This window comes from Python bivittatus, unplaced genomic scaffold (assembly GCF_059951505.1).
Source record: "Python bivittatus isolate LINGU-HERP-01145 unplaced genomic scaffold, Pbiv_v1 ctg000120_np1212, whole genome shotgun sequence".
In the NCBI taxonomy this organism is placed as follows: Eukaryota; Metazoa; Chordata; class Lepidosauria; order Squamata; family Pythonidae; genus Python; species Python bivittatus.
Window position 1 is genome coordinate 3544592 of NW_028277037.1, and position 17413 is coordinate 3562004.

The 17413-nt window shown below is 39.9% G+C and overlaps 1 protein-coding gene across 1 annotated transcript in view; it reads left to right on the forward strand.

The window, feature by feature from the left end:
* Positions 1-7724, forward strand: part of CCDC3 (coiled-coil domain containing 3) — a 58815-nt gene extending 51091 nt beyond the window's left edge. Inside the window, exon 3 of the mRNA XM_007436566.3 lies at positions 1673-7724. Coding sequence (XP_007436628.1) covers positions 1673-1948 — 276 coding nt within the window. The 3' untranslated portion in view covers positions 1949-7724. The remainder of the gene's footprint in view (positions 1-1672) is intronic.
* The last annotated feature ends 9689 nt before the right edge of the window (positions 7725-17413 follow it).

A 17413-nucleotide genomic window follows, 5' to 3' on the forward strand; every position in this document is an offset into this window, starting at 1 on the left:
AGGAGTGGGGGGAAACTTCAGGGAGTTCAGATGAGGAGAAGAGCAAGAAGAGAGACTCCATGATCCTCCCTAGGCTCCCATTGTTGAGGAAGCCTCCGCTCTAATAGAGGAGGAGGACAACTGAACTGAGGCGATAGAAGCCTCTCTGATTCCTATTTCTGATGATCATCCAGTGACTGGGTCTAAGGGGCTGCCAGCTGAATTGTGAGGAGTGGGAGATGGTTTCTGGTCCTGCCTTGTAGGTTGGAGGAGAGGGGATTGAGAATGGACAGGAGAGGGTGATGCTATCATAGCTCCATTAGTGACAGGAAAATCTCAGCTTTACTTGCAGGTATTATATAGCTAGACAGAGGAACAGGAAAGTAAAGAATGTAAATAAGCAAACATCTTCAATTGTTAGGATGAGGATGAGTGAGAAAAGGAAACTCAGAACTTCTCATAGGTGGCAGCACTATAAAAAAGCATGAAGGACTTGAAATATGACTACGTATAAATTCTATGCCATCTTTCCTAGCCACTCAGAGGTTGGCAATTATCTGACATGGCTTCTGTCCTGTGTATATAATAAATAAATAATTTTCTGCTAAATGATCCTTATCTCTGGGGCAAGCCTGACAAATGGAATCTTGTATCAAGTTCTCTCCTTCTGTTACACGATAAAATGTCATTCACTAACGTGAAGGATGGAGCTATGATGGGGAGACGTTGTCTGTCATTGACATCATCAAGATATGGGGAAAAACGTCATGACAGTTTCCATTACTACAGTGTGGAAAAGAGAAGATGAGTACAAGAATACTGCTTTCAGGGGCAGGTTGATGTTTCTGACAATGGGCACATCCCTCTAGACAGGGTTGTCTTTAGGCTAAGGCCAGGTAGGCGTTGGCCAAGGGTACCAAAGCTTATGGGGTGCCAACATTGCCCTCCTTCTAAATCATTCAAAAAGTACAAATCCTTGCATCGGCAGGAGGTGGTGCCATCAGTTAATGTAGGCTAGGAGTGCCTACATTAGGCACTGGCACTGCACCTAGAGCTGAAATACTTACTCAGTGTTTGAAGAAGGTGAAATAAAAACAAAAAGAAATGGATCATATAGCAATTACAGAAAAATGTAATACAGACTGAGTCATTCCAACAAGTACCTTCAGTGGTGTTTTAATAAGCCAATATGTTTGGTACTGTGTCAGTGTGTTTGTTATTTTTTTTATTACAACTCTCTTTTAAGAAGTCTATTAATTAGCTCTTTTTGTAAGCTTGCAAATTGTCCTCATTATTTCCCTATGATATGTTTTAAAAATGCTTTATTTCTTGTCTGCCCGAGTTTGCAATTGTGATTTAAACATCCTTGCTGAGTCTCTAACCAGTGTAGAGCCATGTTCCTCCTTGAGTTCAGGACTTTTTTTGAAGCACAGGGACTGACCTGATTGGAAACATACAGGTCTATGAAATCTGGTGGAAAGTTACAAGTTAATGAAATCAAGTAAGATTGGAAATTTAACTTAGTTTCTAGTAATGAGGTACAAGCCTGTGGTGTTGAGATACAAGTCTATGAAATCAACCCAGGTTGGAAGCTTAGCTTAGCTTCTAGTGATGAGGTACCAGTCAATGAAACAGATAAGAGAACTCCTTGAATTTTTGTTACTTAGCATTCATTTGTACATTGTCATTTCAGCTCATGTGCTCTTCCATCCAGAAAGCATTGTTTGATGAGGAGGACCAAGTGAAGAAGCTCCAGAAAAAGGTGGCAAGCCTGGAGAAACGCAATAAGCAGCTACAAGATCGAGTGAAGAAAGTCAAAAGGTTGCTCAGACAAGCCAGGAAGAACAGCAGGCACGTGGAGCTGATTAATCAGAAGCTCATCGAGAAGATGTCCTCTACAGGGGTTCAGTTCCCCTACATTAACTCCTTAAAGCAAACACATTCTCATGCCACTTACCTTAAAGTGTGAGAGCAAGTTTGGCATTGTGAACAACAGTCTTAGTGATTGAACAACATGCCCTTCTCCACCCAATCGTATCTTGCAACAGGGTCATAGTGCATTCAAGGTTTTTGGCTTTCAACTGTTCAGGATTTGCACCTCAAGTGGACATTTAACATGCTTTGAATCTTCTGCATAAACATGATTCAAATTTTGCCTGGGATGAATGTGGACAGTGGTCTTCAGAAAGTGGGAGGAAATGCTCTTGCTTGAGGCCAACTAAGAATGGGTTTATGAACCATTATTAAGGGGGCTTGAGTCTTGGATGGGTCCAGTGATACAGGATTACTCTAGAATGTAACTGAAGCTCTAAAGGGGGTTAAACCTGTTCCAAATGTCAGGACAGGAAATGATCAAGGGCTCCATGCAACCTCATTCAGGAAGCAGAAGAGTCTAAGTGTAAATAATAAAAAAGTATATACAATCCTAATCATGTGGAAGTCTTGGTATTAATGCAGTAAGTACTGAAACTGACTTGTATTGAGTAAAACTAACTTCTGTCCAAACTTATCCATGGATAGATTTAAAGATAGGCTCGAACAGAAGCTTCTAATATACAGTGGTACCTAGGGTCATGAACGCTTCTGTTCATGACCAATTCGGGTCACGAACAGCACCATTCGCAACATTTTGCTTCCGTTCGCGAACTCCACATCGGGTGACGAACAGGATCCGCAGCCATTTTCCCTGCTGACACACGTGGTCGTGGCTTCCTGTAGGGAGGGGGACTCTCCCTCCAAACAATAACCACCTCCCCACCCACCTTCCTGTCCTCCATGCCTCAAGCAAGGTTAGTGTTCTCTCTCTTCATACTGTACTGCACTGTACTTTGTGTCATATTTTTGTGGTTTAAAAAAAAAAACATATGGTTCAGAACGGATTAACCATATTTACATTGAACCTTATGGGAAAATTTGATTCGGGTCGCGACCAAAATCGGTTGGCGACCAAATTCATAGGGGTCAGAACGGATTAACCGTATTTACATTGAACCTTATGGGAAAATTTGATTCGGGTCGGGACCAATTTGTTACCCGAGGTACCACTGTACTTACTTTCAGTAACATTACACCAAATCTAGAAAAAAATCCAACTTGGTATATTTTTTTCTGCTGATCACTAGTATGCTAGTTTTTCAAAACTACCATTCTCTTTGCATCTATTTTTTTATTATATTGAAAATCATGCTAATCCTCATGCCGTGTATGTAAGTTTCACATTCTTTCCTTGCATTCACTTCAACAATCAAACTCTTGTCTCCTTTCCTTTGTAAAATTAAGAATGTACATTAACTGTTTTGGAAATAGCCTCCCTGCTCTTTCTGCAAAAGTTTGTAACTTGAGATCCTGTGGGCTTCATGTTCAACTGAACATGCAAATGAGTTTGCAACTCCCTTTTCCATCACAAGCTGGGAGAGAAGATCACTTCTCCCCAAGTTGATACCTTCTAGGTAGACAACTATTTCTTTTATTGTTAACCAGCTTGGCCAAAGTATGATGGAGTTTTGCTGGCCAAGTTTTGCTTGCTCTAGTAGATGCTCTCCACTTTCATCGGCTGTTTAATTTGATAGAACTTTGTCAACAGGTAGATTTTGTGCTGGGGCAGTCAAAATCTGAGGCTATCTAGATTAATTAAAATACAGCCCAGTTAAGCCCCCCCTCTGACAATTAAGATCAAAATTACCAAAATAATAAATTTCAGAATATCATTAGCTACCTGGATCTGATCAAGCTGTAACAGCTCATAAAGCTCCATGCTGCATGGATATGATCCATCAGAGTTGGAGTTCAAATTTAGCATGGCTTTTTTATAGCTCTAAAAACTCTGAGCTTGTCACAGAAGAGCCAGAGACTAAAGTTCTCATCTTTGTCTATTGGTCACTCTATAATTGTCCTCTCTCCCCTGTTCTTGCAAACAAGACAACTTCCATTTTATTACTTGCAGGTTGGGGAGAGAAGGTCTAATTACAATTTGGCAAACATACCCATCATCTCTCTTTGAGGTTATGTTGCTACAATCCAAGCTGGGTTAGGGTCAAGGATGTGTTTAACTTCCACCAATATCAGCAGGGCATTAAAAAGAAGCTGATTTATATAGGTACAGATTTTTAAAGCCAAGAGAAAGTATTTTACTACTAATTTGCCATAGTTTAATTTTTTTAAGTATGAAGGTGGGATGTTTTAAAAACAAACTCAATTTGTAAACATTTTCTCTGTGTGTTTTTCTGCACTGGATAGCTGAAGTCAGTTAGATTTCATCATATGACTAAGTTAATGGACTTGAGTTTGCTCCATTCTGGATGACTGACAATTAAGAATGAACTTCTTTGTCAATTAACTTGTTTCAGAACATAGGTCTTAAACACCATATATACCAAAAGGAAGCACAGGCAACAGAGAACAGCATTCCAAATATCTCCTCCTCCTCCTCCTCCATATTTCTTTATTCACAAAGCTGCCACATTTAGGACAAAGTCTGCAAAACTTGCTCAATCCAAAGCAGATTTGCCAACATGCTAAGGCTTGTAATTTCAGCTCCCTTTTCACGTACAATTTTAAATAATAAAGATGAAGCTGTTCTCCAAGAGATATTCTACTGTGCTTTTATTCCCCTTTAAGCCAAATAAGCCAAGTCAAATCAAACAGAAACACTGTAGGCTAGAATACATAGGCTTCAAATGGCTAATTTTCCAAGCTAACACTCTTCTGGATATATATTTTTTGGCCCTCATCTGCTTGTACATTGACATTGGCATTCAGAAGTAACTAAGTATATCCAGTCTCAGCAAATCTTTCCATTCCTTTGAAGGGGAAATGGATCTGAGTATTCTGAATCCCTCCCCCACCCCCTTTGCAAAACAGACAGGGTTATAAAACAGATGGGGCTCTCCCAGCAGACTGTACTGCATAGGTGCTGCTCTTTTTTCTATGAATATCAGTTGAGCCAAAGAGGGACTACACCATTTCCCCCTGCCCACTGGCCCTTCCCCTTCTTTTCTAGGTCTAAGAACAGGTGCAGTATGGTGAGGATGAGGAAGGGGTGATAAAGCCCTGTTTCTTGCCCCCTCACCCCCCAGACAACTGAGAAAACAGTTCGACTCATGGAGAACTCTGTATTTGGCTAGGAATCCAACAGAATAACATAGATGGTCAAAAAAGTCAAGATGACGGGTACAACAGTGTGACTGAAGCCCCACTTTTTTTTTTAATGAGTCTCATGGACAGGTGAAGCTTTGGACCATCGTGGCCGCCATCTTGATTTTTTTGGCCACAGCCTGTGGACACTCCTGATCCTAAATTAGGGATAGTATGTATATATGTATGTGTGTGTTTGTGTATATACACACAAACACATACTCAAACACATCTACACACACACACACACACACACATATATATACATACACATGTATACATACACATACACAAATCATTGCAAATTTCATTACACATTGTAGGTCCACCCTCTGAATAAGCATTTTGCCCTTGGATCCATCTCTAGACCCAACTCACGCAGCTCTGTCTGATGGTCTAGTGGTCTGATGGGCTTGGTGGTCTAGTGAAAGGCAGAGAAGATCTCCAAGACTAAGTCTGATCATTCAGGCAGGGAAGATGCACTTGGAGGAACAAGTGGACCAGATCAAACTCTACTGAGGTCAGATAACCAGACCAAGGAGAAAAGTCTGCCAATTCTCAGTCAATAATATATTTTGTATCTCATGCAGCCTCCTTGCCTTGATGTGAAGAAGCCCTAATAACTGTTTCCAGAAGATACATCCTCATGCTAGTGACTATCCCCTTCAGCTGAGGCAGCCCCAAGATGGATTTGGGGGTGCTGTTCTGGCAGTGACATTTTCCTTCTTATCTCAACTTAGGACCTTCCATCCCTGGACAATCCAGGGAGGAGAGTTGAGGTGATACAATCATGGACAGCAATCTGCTTGGCCCCTGTTGGTTCGGCAGGCCTGTTGTGGGACCACCCCTTTCCATCAGGTCCTTGAACTTGCTGCCTGTCCTGATTTAGCTGAATAAGCATTTTGCCCTTGGATCCATCTCTAGACCCAACTCACGCAGCTCTGTCTGATGGGGCTTGGTGGAATCCAAGCTTGCCTTGCTGGTCATTGGCCATAATTAAATACATCTGGATTTGAATCTGAAAAAGGTTCTGCAGCCATATCATTTTCTTATTTTAAATGGTCTGGTCAACTTTTGGAAAGCATGAAGCTGTGAAATTGAGTAGTCTGTCCCTGGCTTAGCTCAATATCTGAATGTGTGATTGAAAGGACTTGACTGTAGCATTTCTTTAGCCTCTCTGGAAGGGAATTCCCTTCCCAGTGGTGGCTGCTCCTTGTTTCCACTTCTCACATAATGTTCTTAGGGTAGTTTTCAGCTCCCTCAGCAAGACCCCCTTCTCAAACTTCAGCTTTCAACAACACTTATACAGAAATTGCATCTCAGCTGCACAAATTGGACAGGCCTCTAGATGGCTGCAGGGGACACAAAACCCTGGCCCTTTGCTGTCTCCTAGTGGCTGAAATGTTGAATGGCCAATTCTTAAGGAATGATAATAAACAATCAGATGGTTGATGTTCCAACAGGAAAGAAAGAAGAAAAACAATGCATTGTATGGAATAACCAGAGCATTGTGCATGCTAAGTGGAGGAGACTTTTCCTACAGCAGATGGATTGGATGGGGCTGGAATTCCAGCAGGGGAAATAGCAGATTCACCATCACACCCTTGGAATGTTGTGCATTACAGCTGTATGGACTGCACAACACAGACCCATTGCACGGTGCGAATGTGCGTGTGTGGACAGTGCAGTTTAAGGCAGTGTGATTTCTTGCAGCTCGAGGACAGGATGGGAGGACAGCAAAGCAGCACTGGGAATGTGGCCAGTGTTAGACACTAAGCTACTTTAGTTTATGGAGCTTGCATAAGTGCCCACTTGTGGAATTCAAACACTTAAGTATGTGCTTATCACATGCATTGGAATATCTTGTTGCTGATTTAATACAACTTGGGAGAGCCACAGACTTGATTTTTCTTAATTGCTTCCATCTGAATTTAAAATACATCATAATCCACAGAAGATGACTGTCTTATCTGGTATTCCTCTTAGTACAGGGCTATTCAGTGATATTGTTTTACATAACTGTCAGAAAAAAGATAAGTAAATCTGGGTTGTTTCTATAGGATCTTTTCTAATGTACCTAAAAGAGTCCCCTGTTTTATACAGTACGCAGAACATTTTTTTTAATGTTCACAGCTATGGCCCCAGCCCTCTTCTCACCAAATTGATATGCTCATATTGAAGGCTCTCTGAAAAAATTGGGAAAATTAGCCGTTATAACCTGTTAGAACTTGAGCTTTTAGGGCTAGTCAGTTTTACATAGTTCTACACTTTTACATAGTTCCATCTTTGCAGTAGATCTGAGGAGGCCTTTTCCACATATGCTGGAAGAACACTTTTCTTGAACTACTGTGCTACAGATGGTGTTGGCCATCTAGGTCAACAATTCTGGAAATTTAAATTTTGCCTATGTAGAAGTCATTAGCTTTGGGAAAGGAGACAACAGAACTGCAAAGTGGAAAAATGTGTTGTGACACACATTGCAGAAGGCATCATGTAATGGCTTAATGCCTTGGCTGGTTTGGATCCATGTTGCAATGCATTCAACCTTTTCAATATAGTATCCACTGATAACGTCTTTTAAAAATGCTCTCGTTATTGAAATAAAGATAGATATGGAACAACATGATTATGCGTTTTTTATCTAGGGTTCACTTTTGCATGAGGTGACATGCATAGTTGGAAGCATCTGCAGGTGGCAATGAAATCAAGACAGAGGCCCAAACCCCATGACAGAAATCCCAACCATTGTGACAAGGGTGAGGCTTTGAATGTGCAGTTGTGGTTGTCATCCTAACTTTTTGGAATCCCCTTGGAGATGCTCCTGCACACAGTCATCCAATCCTAGGAAGCTAATCTGAAGAACAGAATAAATTTAATTAAATTCAATTCAAAAATGTATCCTTAAGTCAGAAAACTACAATGTGATTTCTAGGCAATTCAGGCAGACCTGTATCCTTCAGAGGCAAATTCACAACAGTCTTGATTTGGATTCACTAGATTAGGCTTTTAAAGAATTGGACAGAATACGACTTACATAAATGTAAACTGGTTGATAAAATAAAACTTGTTCCCCCAGTATTTTCATGCAGCAGAAAGCAGACTCCATGTAGAAATCGTAGGCAGCATGACACTCGCCTTGCGACCTCCGCTACCTCCTTATTTTTTAAATTTCGATAAAGTTTCTAGAAGTGAACGTGATAAATCTTATGTTTCATATTGACAAGGGCATGAGATTTTAGAACTACAAATCAGACAGAGTCTTGAGCTGAAAGTGTCTTCTCTTTGATAAGATTAAACCTGTTTTACAACGGGTTAAGATTACAAAGGGTTAAGATTTTCAGACGGCTTTGGATATATTTGCCATGGTTAAATGTTCCCGGGAGTTAGCAGCTAATACTGTAGTTAGAAGTGAGACAAACGGTTTGCAGATCTTTGTCTGCCACCTATTTAGCTGTCCAATCAGCTGGTTTCAGCTATCTAGTTTATTGGAGAGAGAGAACAACATTTCCTGTATTAACCTCACTTCCAGAATAGGGAAGGGAATCTTTAATCTTTAAGTTAAAATTGGATTTGTATAAAGCTAGCAGGGAATGTTTTTTATAGCATGGACCTCTTGTCTGGGAATCAAACTCTCACTACAGGCCTAGCTACTGGTCAAAAGTTGGCACCTGAAGTAGCAAACGTTTCTTCCCAAACCTCAACATTAAGCACAGTGTATGGACCATGAGAGAAACCCCTTCATATTTCCCAGAAGTAATTCCTGGCTTAAAGAAACAGACACACACACATTTTCTTTCCATGCTGTTGTGTAGGTCCAACAAAGAACAATAGTATTGCCTTATTGGATCTGAGAGGTTCCTTCTGTGACTGCTTCCTCAAAGCTAGGAAGCTGCTTTAATGGGTAGCTGAGGGTTCAAATGCAACACTACAAATTCAGTCAGTTTCTTAGTTGAGCATCAAACTCAATAAAATGATAGAGTCTCTTAAGATACAAACATCTCTCTCTCTCTGTCTCATCTATCTATGCGAGGGATCAAGTGCCTACCTACAAGGCCAACCAAACCAAACTTGCTAACCATTACATCCAGTCCTGCTAAGAATTGCTATTGCTGGACCAGGAATAGGAATAGAGACTTCTGAGACCCTTCTGACGTGGTTGGGCTACATCTCCCATTATCCCTGCCTCTTGACCATGCTGTCTAGAGTTGATGGGAACTGAGGCTCATCATTTGTAGGGCTGCATGTTCCCTGCACATGTATCCCATTGCTTCTTTCCAGCTACAGCCTTGGGCAGGGTTCGCTTCCTTTCTTTTCAGTATTCATCCCTTTGGATCAAGATGACAGATCAGTAGTGTAGCCTAAGAATGGTGCAATCTAAATCCATCTAACTAGCAATCACCACAGTATGTAGATTGTTTTATCCCCAGCTTGGGGAGAATAAGTTCATTTCAATTCATATTAATTTGAATTGTTTCTCTGTTTGTTATTTTGTCTTTTTTAAAATACAAGCCATTCAGAATGGCATATGACCAAGACCAGGTATTTCCCTTTTCAACCAATGATCATGCTATTATTACGGTTTACATCACCCGATACAGGTAGAGTCTGAATTCCAATGAGTTGCGCCTCTTCAATGAAACTACATTTCTATTAAATACCTATATTTTAGATACAACATTCCCATAACCTGCAAAGCCACAGAAGGATTTGCAAAGCATAGGTGTTTATGGAGCACAGGTGATCCAGATGATTTTTTACATAATTCTCAACCCTAGTTTAGATAAAAATCAAGCACAGCTCCTTAGAAAGGAACTTGGAGTGAAGAAGAATGACAGAGGAATTTTTCTGGGTTGCTTTTCTGTTTTTCAGAACTAGACTGATCCAACCAACTCATGGCTGGCCACCTTCTACAATGAAGTGACGATTGCCTATAATTAAGGCTTTGAGGGTTTTAGGTACAGAGAACAGGGTGTTCTACTTTGTAAGTGACATTATTAGCATTTTTTCCCACTAACATGCCACATTTTAATAAGGCCCAGGAATAAAAGAGAAGATAAAATTATGCTCAGTGTGAGTGGGTTGGACCTAGCTGATAGATAAGTAGTATCAGTGACTTCATGCTATTGTTTTTGAGGAGGGAAGGAAGATGGTGACAAGTTAGTATTGACTTTTCTGAGCTCTCTGCTTTGTTGCATCTCTCCTGTTTCTGCTAGGTGTAATATCCTCTTCTGGGAAAAATAGCCTTTTCCTACGATTACCACTATGGGCAAAAAAATCTAATCTACTTTTTTTATGGTTATGTTAAGCATCCTTCTTCTAGGCCAAGGGAAAACATAGGCCTCAGATCAATTCTAAGTGTCCCTCAGTATTCAAGGTCCTTGAATTTCAGACCTGTGGTAATGGTCCACTCCTTATACAAACTGCTGCTTAGTAGGAATGACTTAGAAAGAGAACAAGAGGTAGGGCTGAAATAGAAAAAAGGTAAAATGTCAGAAAGGGAGAGAGAAGGGGTGGTGGGTTCAACAGTTCCAAAATAATTTAGACCTCAAGAGAAAAGATATATCCACCCCTACTCTAGAGGCTATAGTCAGTAGACTAAACAGTACATTAATTTTGATTTTTTTAGTGTTTTATTTATTGATTCTTATTTTAATGACCTTGTTTAATGTATCACATCTTAAGATTGGTTGATATAAGGGGTCTTCTAAATATGCTAAGAAATGCATTAAAATGTTGTTCTGGAACTGATGCAAGAATGTAAGCCAAAACCATTATTTCCCCATTGGTCTGGTTCTACTGTTGAATTGCTCCTATGGTTAGGACTTTTTTTTCCGCGACTATCTAACCAGAATCTGCATTTAATTTAATTTTATAATTTAAGATAATTATTCCACATTCTGCCGTATGATTGAGTGCCTTTTTCTGCATGATGACCCATCAAGTATTTGAAAGAAGCTATTCTATGGCCCACCCACTGTGAGTCTTCAATCTCTCCTTATGGTACTTAGTTCCCAGTCTTTGCTAATAATCTTTGCTGTATTCTCTGAATCTCTTCTGGTGCATCTGAATCCTTCTTAAAAGCATCTCTCACAAGTGAATACTGTAATCAAGGTGGGCTTTGAACTAATCATTGAACAAATTCTAGGCTAACCCTAATTATATTTCTCTTGATAGTCTAGAATTAACTTTCTTGTACCTGTGTTGCATTGCTGGTCACATCCTGCAGTCAATTATCATTCCAAGATTGCTTTCACAAACAATTCTACCAAGCCAGGTAACCCTCCTCCCCTCGTCCCACCTTACATTTGTGCATTTGATTCCTCCCCCCTCCACAAATAAACAAATAACTTTGCATTAGTCTCCATTACATTTCATTTTATTATTTTCAGACCATTTCTATAACCTATCACTATTTATTTTGATGCTAGTTATCTCAGCCAGAATTGATTCATCTTCAGACTTATATAAGCATTCCTTGCCATCCACATTCTCTCTGGCTCTGGGCATTAGCTTTACAGTTGCATAAATCAATCTGGCATGCAGCAAAATCAGACAGTCTGGATGAAATGTGCTCCTTCAGCAATCAACAGCTTTTACTGATCTTCAAAGTCCTCAATGAGCAATGTCAGGGACAGCCATTAGCTAGAGAATAGTTACAGCAAACAACCAAAGGAAACACTTTAAACCATACATTAAATTAACCTGTGAAGTTTTTCTAATTATATAAACCCCATAATGCTTCCTTGGGGAGAGATTTTCACCACATCAAATAGGCCAGCAGAGAGGATGGAAGGAGCGGTGCGCTCCATATCTTAAAGAAGAGGTTCATTCACAAGGTATCTCATTACACTAATCAATTAATCTTGACCCACCTCAGGAATGGTGGCCCGTCACATCATTCTGGCTTGAAGTGGAGAAATGTGTTCCTACACGATTGCAGCTCATGTATTGACTTCAAATCAAGCCTTGGGAAAAGAAGGTCAGGATGAATTTTTAATTACTAAGGCCTAGGAATCATATATCAGAGACAGAGGTGCATGCTGAGTTTAGGAATCTAATGACAATGAACATCTGTGAGGAACATTCAGTGAACAATAAGGAATTAATAATAGTGACATGCATTAGAAGTTCATGTAACACTACGGAAATGGTGCCAAGCCCCAGAAGCTGCTCAAAACCAAGATGGCTAGAGTCACACAGGGTCTTATTAACTAGATTTATTGAAAGGAAAAAAGGAGTTAAGTTACCAAATCTTGAAAACTGGTTGTGTGTACTTTAGCATCTTATATTTCAGTAAATTCATTAGGATGTGGATTCTTTGATCCTCCTGATGAAGTGGTGATCTTGAAGAAGTGAGGAGGTTGCTAGTCCCTTTGTTGAGATGGGAAGGAAGAGGGCCTAACTTTTAGCAAGTGGCAAAGAGTGCTTCAGAAGGGATCATTCTCTGGGAATAAACTCACCTCTTTTATTTTGCTGATATTCCCCTCTCCACGTCTGACGTTCTTGGTCCCAGGCAGTTCTCAATATTTAGGAACAGAGAGAGGTGGGGTTCTGACAGGTGTGGGGAGTGGATGTTTGGATTTCTTGGCACAAAGGTGCTGACATCAGTCCTTTGTGGCTGAGTCAGTAGTGGTGGGGTATGTCAAAATTGGGAAATATAGTATAGTTTGGTCTAGTGGTGTTTGTGGTTAAGGCTTCAGGCTAGAAACCAGGAGACTGTGAGTTCTAGTCCTAGTTCTAGTCTAGTCTAGTCTAGTCTAAAACCAGCCTTGGGCCAGTCACTTCTCTCAGCCCTAGGAAGAAGAAGGCAAGGGTAAACTACTTCTGAAAATCTTGCCAAGAAAACTGTAGGGACCAGCCCAGGCAGTCTCCAGGAGTCAAAAACTGACTGGAAGGCACATATAAGAAAGAAAGAAAGAAAGAAAGAAAGAAAGAAAGAAAGAAAGAAAGAAAGAAAGAAAGAAAGAAAGAAAGAAAGAAAGAAAGAAAGAAAGAAAGAAAGATAGATGTCCCACCTGTCCATCTGTCAAACTCAATCTTACAACCTAACTGTTTTGATCCTGTTTCTAAAAGCAATGGGGTTCTTATTCCAAATATTTGGAACATCACAGTTCTTGCATTAGGTGGTATCTTGGTCAAAATTACTCATTTATTCAGTTTTAAATCCACCGAACAACATGTGATCCTAGGAAGATGACATATCTTCCTAGAACAGCAAAAATGCACTGAGTATGATTGAGCTGTCCTACCAAAATTTAAGCTGAGATTCTTAAATATAAGAAGCTCATGGGCATTCTTTTACTGCATTCTTCCACTTCTGTATTGTCATACAGCATGGCTCTTCCTATCTTGGTGTTCACCAAAAACAAGTGAACCAAAAGAGTTGCTTTTTTCCAGATGTTTTCCCTAGAGGTTAGATAGCCCGTTCCATCTCTCCTCCCCTTCCCCGGCTTTCCTTTGAGAAAACCATTGATGCTCCAGGATATGCAAAAATCCAAATACTAATTTTTACAAGCTCCAATCCAATCCTTTGCTGAATGCACGTAAGTTTTCATTGCATCATCTGTTCTGTTCTGCTCTGCTTTTGTGCTGATGTTTCATGGACTCAGAAACTCTTGGCATCGTTGGAACTTCTGCTAAACTTTGTCAGGGGGGCAAAGTGGATGGAAATGGGATGCTTGTTTTCCTTTCCTACCCCCTCCCCATCTGAGTGTAAGATCTGCCTGTGGGAAGTAGTTCTGCATTCTTGGCTGCTCATTAGGGCCCACAGCTGTTTTGTGGATATAAATTGTCATTGGGAAATGGTATCTGAAAGAGGCATTTAATCAGTGATGGACAGAATCCAAACACTGACTTTTTTGTCACTAATTCACATGCTTGTAGACAAGCCTCAAGGAATTTGTCTGAAACCTTGTTTCATGTTCTTTTTTTCACCATCCACTGAAGTTTCCTTCATGGGATGAATGTCTGCTAGTTGCCATCCTGCCCAACACCCAGACATAGAAGATGCTAAAGCCTCTTGGTTAGGAATGATCTTCCAAATCCAAGAATAATTGGAGCAGTTTGTTGTAAATACAAATCTCTCTAAGATAGCACCAAGTCAGATTTGCTGCAGATAATCCACCACTTCTGGTTTCAATGAAGGAAATAAAATGGAGAATCACCAAGGAAATCTCCAGACTGAAACTGCATCAGAAAGGATTTTTGGAGGACTTTCATAACTGTATCCCTATCCAGATACACTGTCAATCTGTCATGCTCCTGGTATCCCCAAGAATTAAAATGACCTTCAAAGTTCCCTGATTGTCTGAATGTATCATTGATGCAAAGCATGAAAAAAAACCAAAACAAAAAATCTGAGGAAGTGAGTGAAAATGGAGACTGATGGGCACATTATGAAGATGAGGACAGCACCTCCCTTTCCTTTGTTTGATCTCTCCTTTCAATACTTTTTTGTTCCCCCTGAATTCTCTCAAAAATAATGTAAAAAGATCTGAACCCTTCAAAGGAAAGGGGTTTTCACTTTCAAGACGCCACAAGAAAGAGCCTCTATTCCCAAGGCACCAGAGTAAAATCTGAGAGGAAACAGTGCTTTACTTATTTGGGAGCTCTGACAAAGCTGCAGCTTAAATTTGAGATGCTTTGTTTACTTGAACTATGTCCTTTTTCTCTCCAAATCTTCCTGGGGCCAGAGTTAAATATCTATTAATGCTTAAAAATATTGAGCTGAACTATAAGTTCACAGCACTTTTTAAAATCTATTTGGGGCTCTGGGACTGAATGTTTAAGTTCATTGAAAAACAAATTTGATTCCATCTTTAGCCATTACCATGCAAGCTGAGGATGATGGGAATTGTAGTCCCCAAATCTGGAGGGCACCAGGGTAAGGAAGGCTAAATGACAATTAGGTGTAACCATCTGGTTTGAACGTAGCAAGAAGAATGCATTAAGTTCTCTTAAAGGAGGACAGAAAAATATCCAACCAGCTAAAAATGTCTATTGAAGAAGGAATTTCTGGACTGAACAAAATATGGTGGATCCCTGAGTCCTGAAGAACAGAAGATGTTCTATTATCCACAAGCAATGTCCTGATTCAGGAGGTGAGTGGTTTTTAGAGCCTTGAGGATCATATCAAGCTATGTATGCTATTGGTCCTCATATGAGGATCTGGAATGTGTTTAGTTTGATCTCTTTTCCACATGAAACCATAATCCAGGTGAAAGAGAACCAAGGAGATTGTATGACTGAGGGAAGCACATTTTCATCCCGAGGCCCTGCCTAGCTGATGTCCATCTCAATTCTGCCCATTTCTTCCTTTTCAAATGTTTAAACAAAATTCTCTGTATTTGCAAATATAGAAAGAAACCTTTTCTTTTCCAATAAAAGAGCACCCCTGTTCAAAGCTAATTGATTGGATCTCAGTCTGTCATTTCTTTCTTCTGTCACCTTTACAACTTTGGAGACTTTCTTACTTCAGATTTCATCCTTTAATATCTTGAGCTCTGAGAATCTCTTCAGAATGCTTGTGTATTCACTGTGCTCACATCCATCACCAGATATCTGGAGAAGGATGGAGTTTTTCAAACCCCACAAAAATAGTCATTTATTTCATGTTTTTATTTTAAGGTATGAAATAGGTTTTTTCCCCCCTGAACGTTCCCAAGAGAAGTTTTATGGATAAGAAAAAAAGTTGTTGTTGTTTTTCTGTGTGCGGAGAGAATTGCACCTTCTCGTGAGAGGAAAGATTAGACTTTGGTAAAAATCTATTGCGCAATGTGGCATACAGTAGCTGGACCTTATGCTTCTGGTTTGTGTCTTGGCTGTTTTTAAGACAGTCCTTAGAATCAACTTCTTCTACTGCTGAGTCACCACACAATCTCTTCAATGCTACATTCTGATTCCAACCAGCTTCTGCAGGTTTCTTGACCTCTCTGCCCAGTGACATATGACAAGGTTCATTTGCCCAAGCCATCTGCTGAGAAAGTCAATGCGCTGAGTAGACCTGCAAAGATGAATTGGCTCTCCATCATTTAAAAAGCGGGATTTCTGTTTTGTGCATATGAATTTGGAGAGTGTGTGCACATTGCATGTGATGCCACTAGGCTTGCATAGAATACGACCCAGTTCTCCAGCACTGTCCACACTGGCTTATAAAAGATCAACCCTTAGCAAATGAACCAACTTCCTGAAATATATTGGGGATCAACTGGATATTACATAAACATTGTATCTGCATTTACATGTCATTAACCTATGGGGGTCAAATTATAATGCAATTATCAAGCAAAGAATACACAAAATGTACCAGATCCCTTTCTCTTCTTGTGAAGCAAATGTGGGCAGATCCATGTGTATTACTTGCTTGTTGTGCTGTTTCTGTAACACAGAGCAGGATGTAGCTCCTCCATTGATGATGGAGTATTGGAACGAAAAGCATGTTAAACATGATTATTTCAATGGGAATTGCTATGAGTATGTGTGGGTGTGTGCCTGGGTCATCATAGCCGAAAATGTTAAAAGACAACATGCTTAATGCTAGACGCAGGATTGGATTTAGTGAACAAGATATATGAAGACCAATTCTAAGTTCATCCAATTATCTAGGGAAAGGCTGGATAAACCTACCTGGTTTTTGTTTTTCACTGAAATTGAGTAGTAGTAAAAGCTGAAGCACAGGAGTTCATTATTTTTTCTTCCCTTGCCACCTTACCAGGGAAAATATGTGCACGCCCAATGCTTTCCTATTCTTTGTATTTGAGGAGCAATCGTAACAATATCATAATAGACATCCAACACAAAGAACCAAATCATTCATCAGAACTCCCAATTAAGCTCCTTTGTACTCAGGTGATGCTTCTGACCACACAGGTTCCATAAACACATTCAAATAGTCCTTAAGTGAAGTTCTTGCATATCCTTGGCCAAATGAAGCATTGTTTTTAATTAGAAATGCAAATACGCTTTGTTATGCTAATACCGAAATGAAAGGATGATCCAGGTCCTTTGATTAGTGCATCCTCAATTACTTCTGACTGAGAGCATAATCACTTCCACTCAGAATCATGTACTATTCTTCTGCCCAGATAGGTAGAATGAATATTCCAACATTAATTCAAATATTCCAATATTAATTCAAATATTTCAATCTTAATTCTTTCTGTAATTTGAAGACGATAAAGGCTAAAGAACCCTTCCTTTCTATTTACTGTTTTTCAGCCACTTAGTGTTTCGTACACTTCAATCACACTGCTTTCTGATTTAGTTTTCTAATCTTTTGGTATGATCTTTTAAGGCCTTCTTC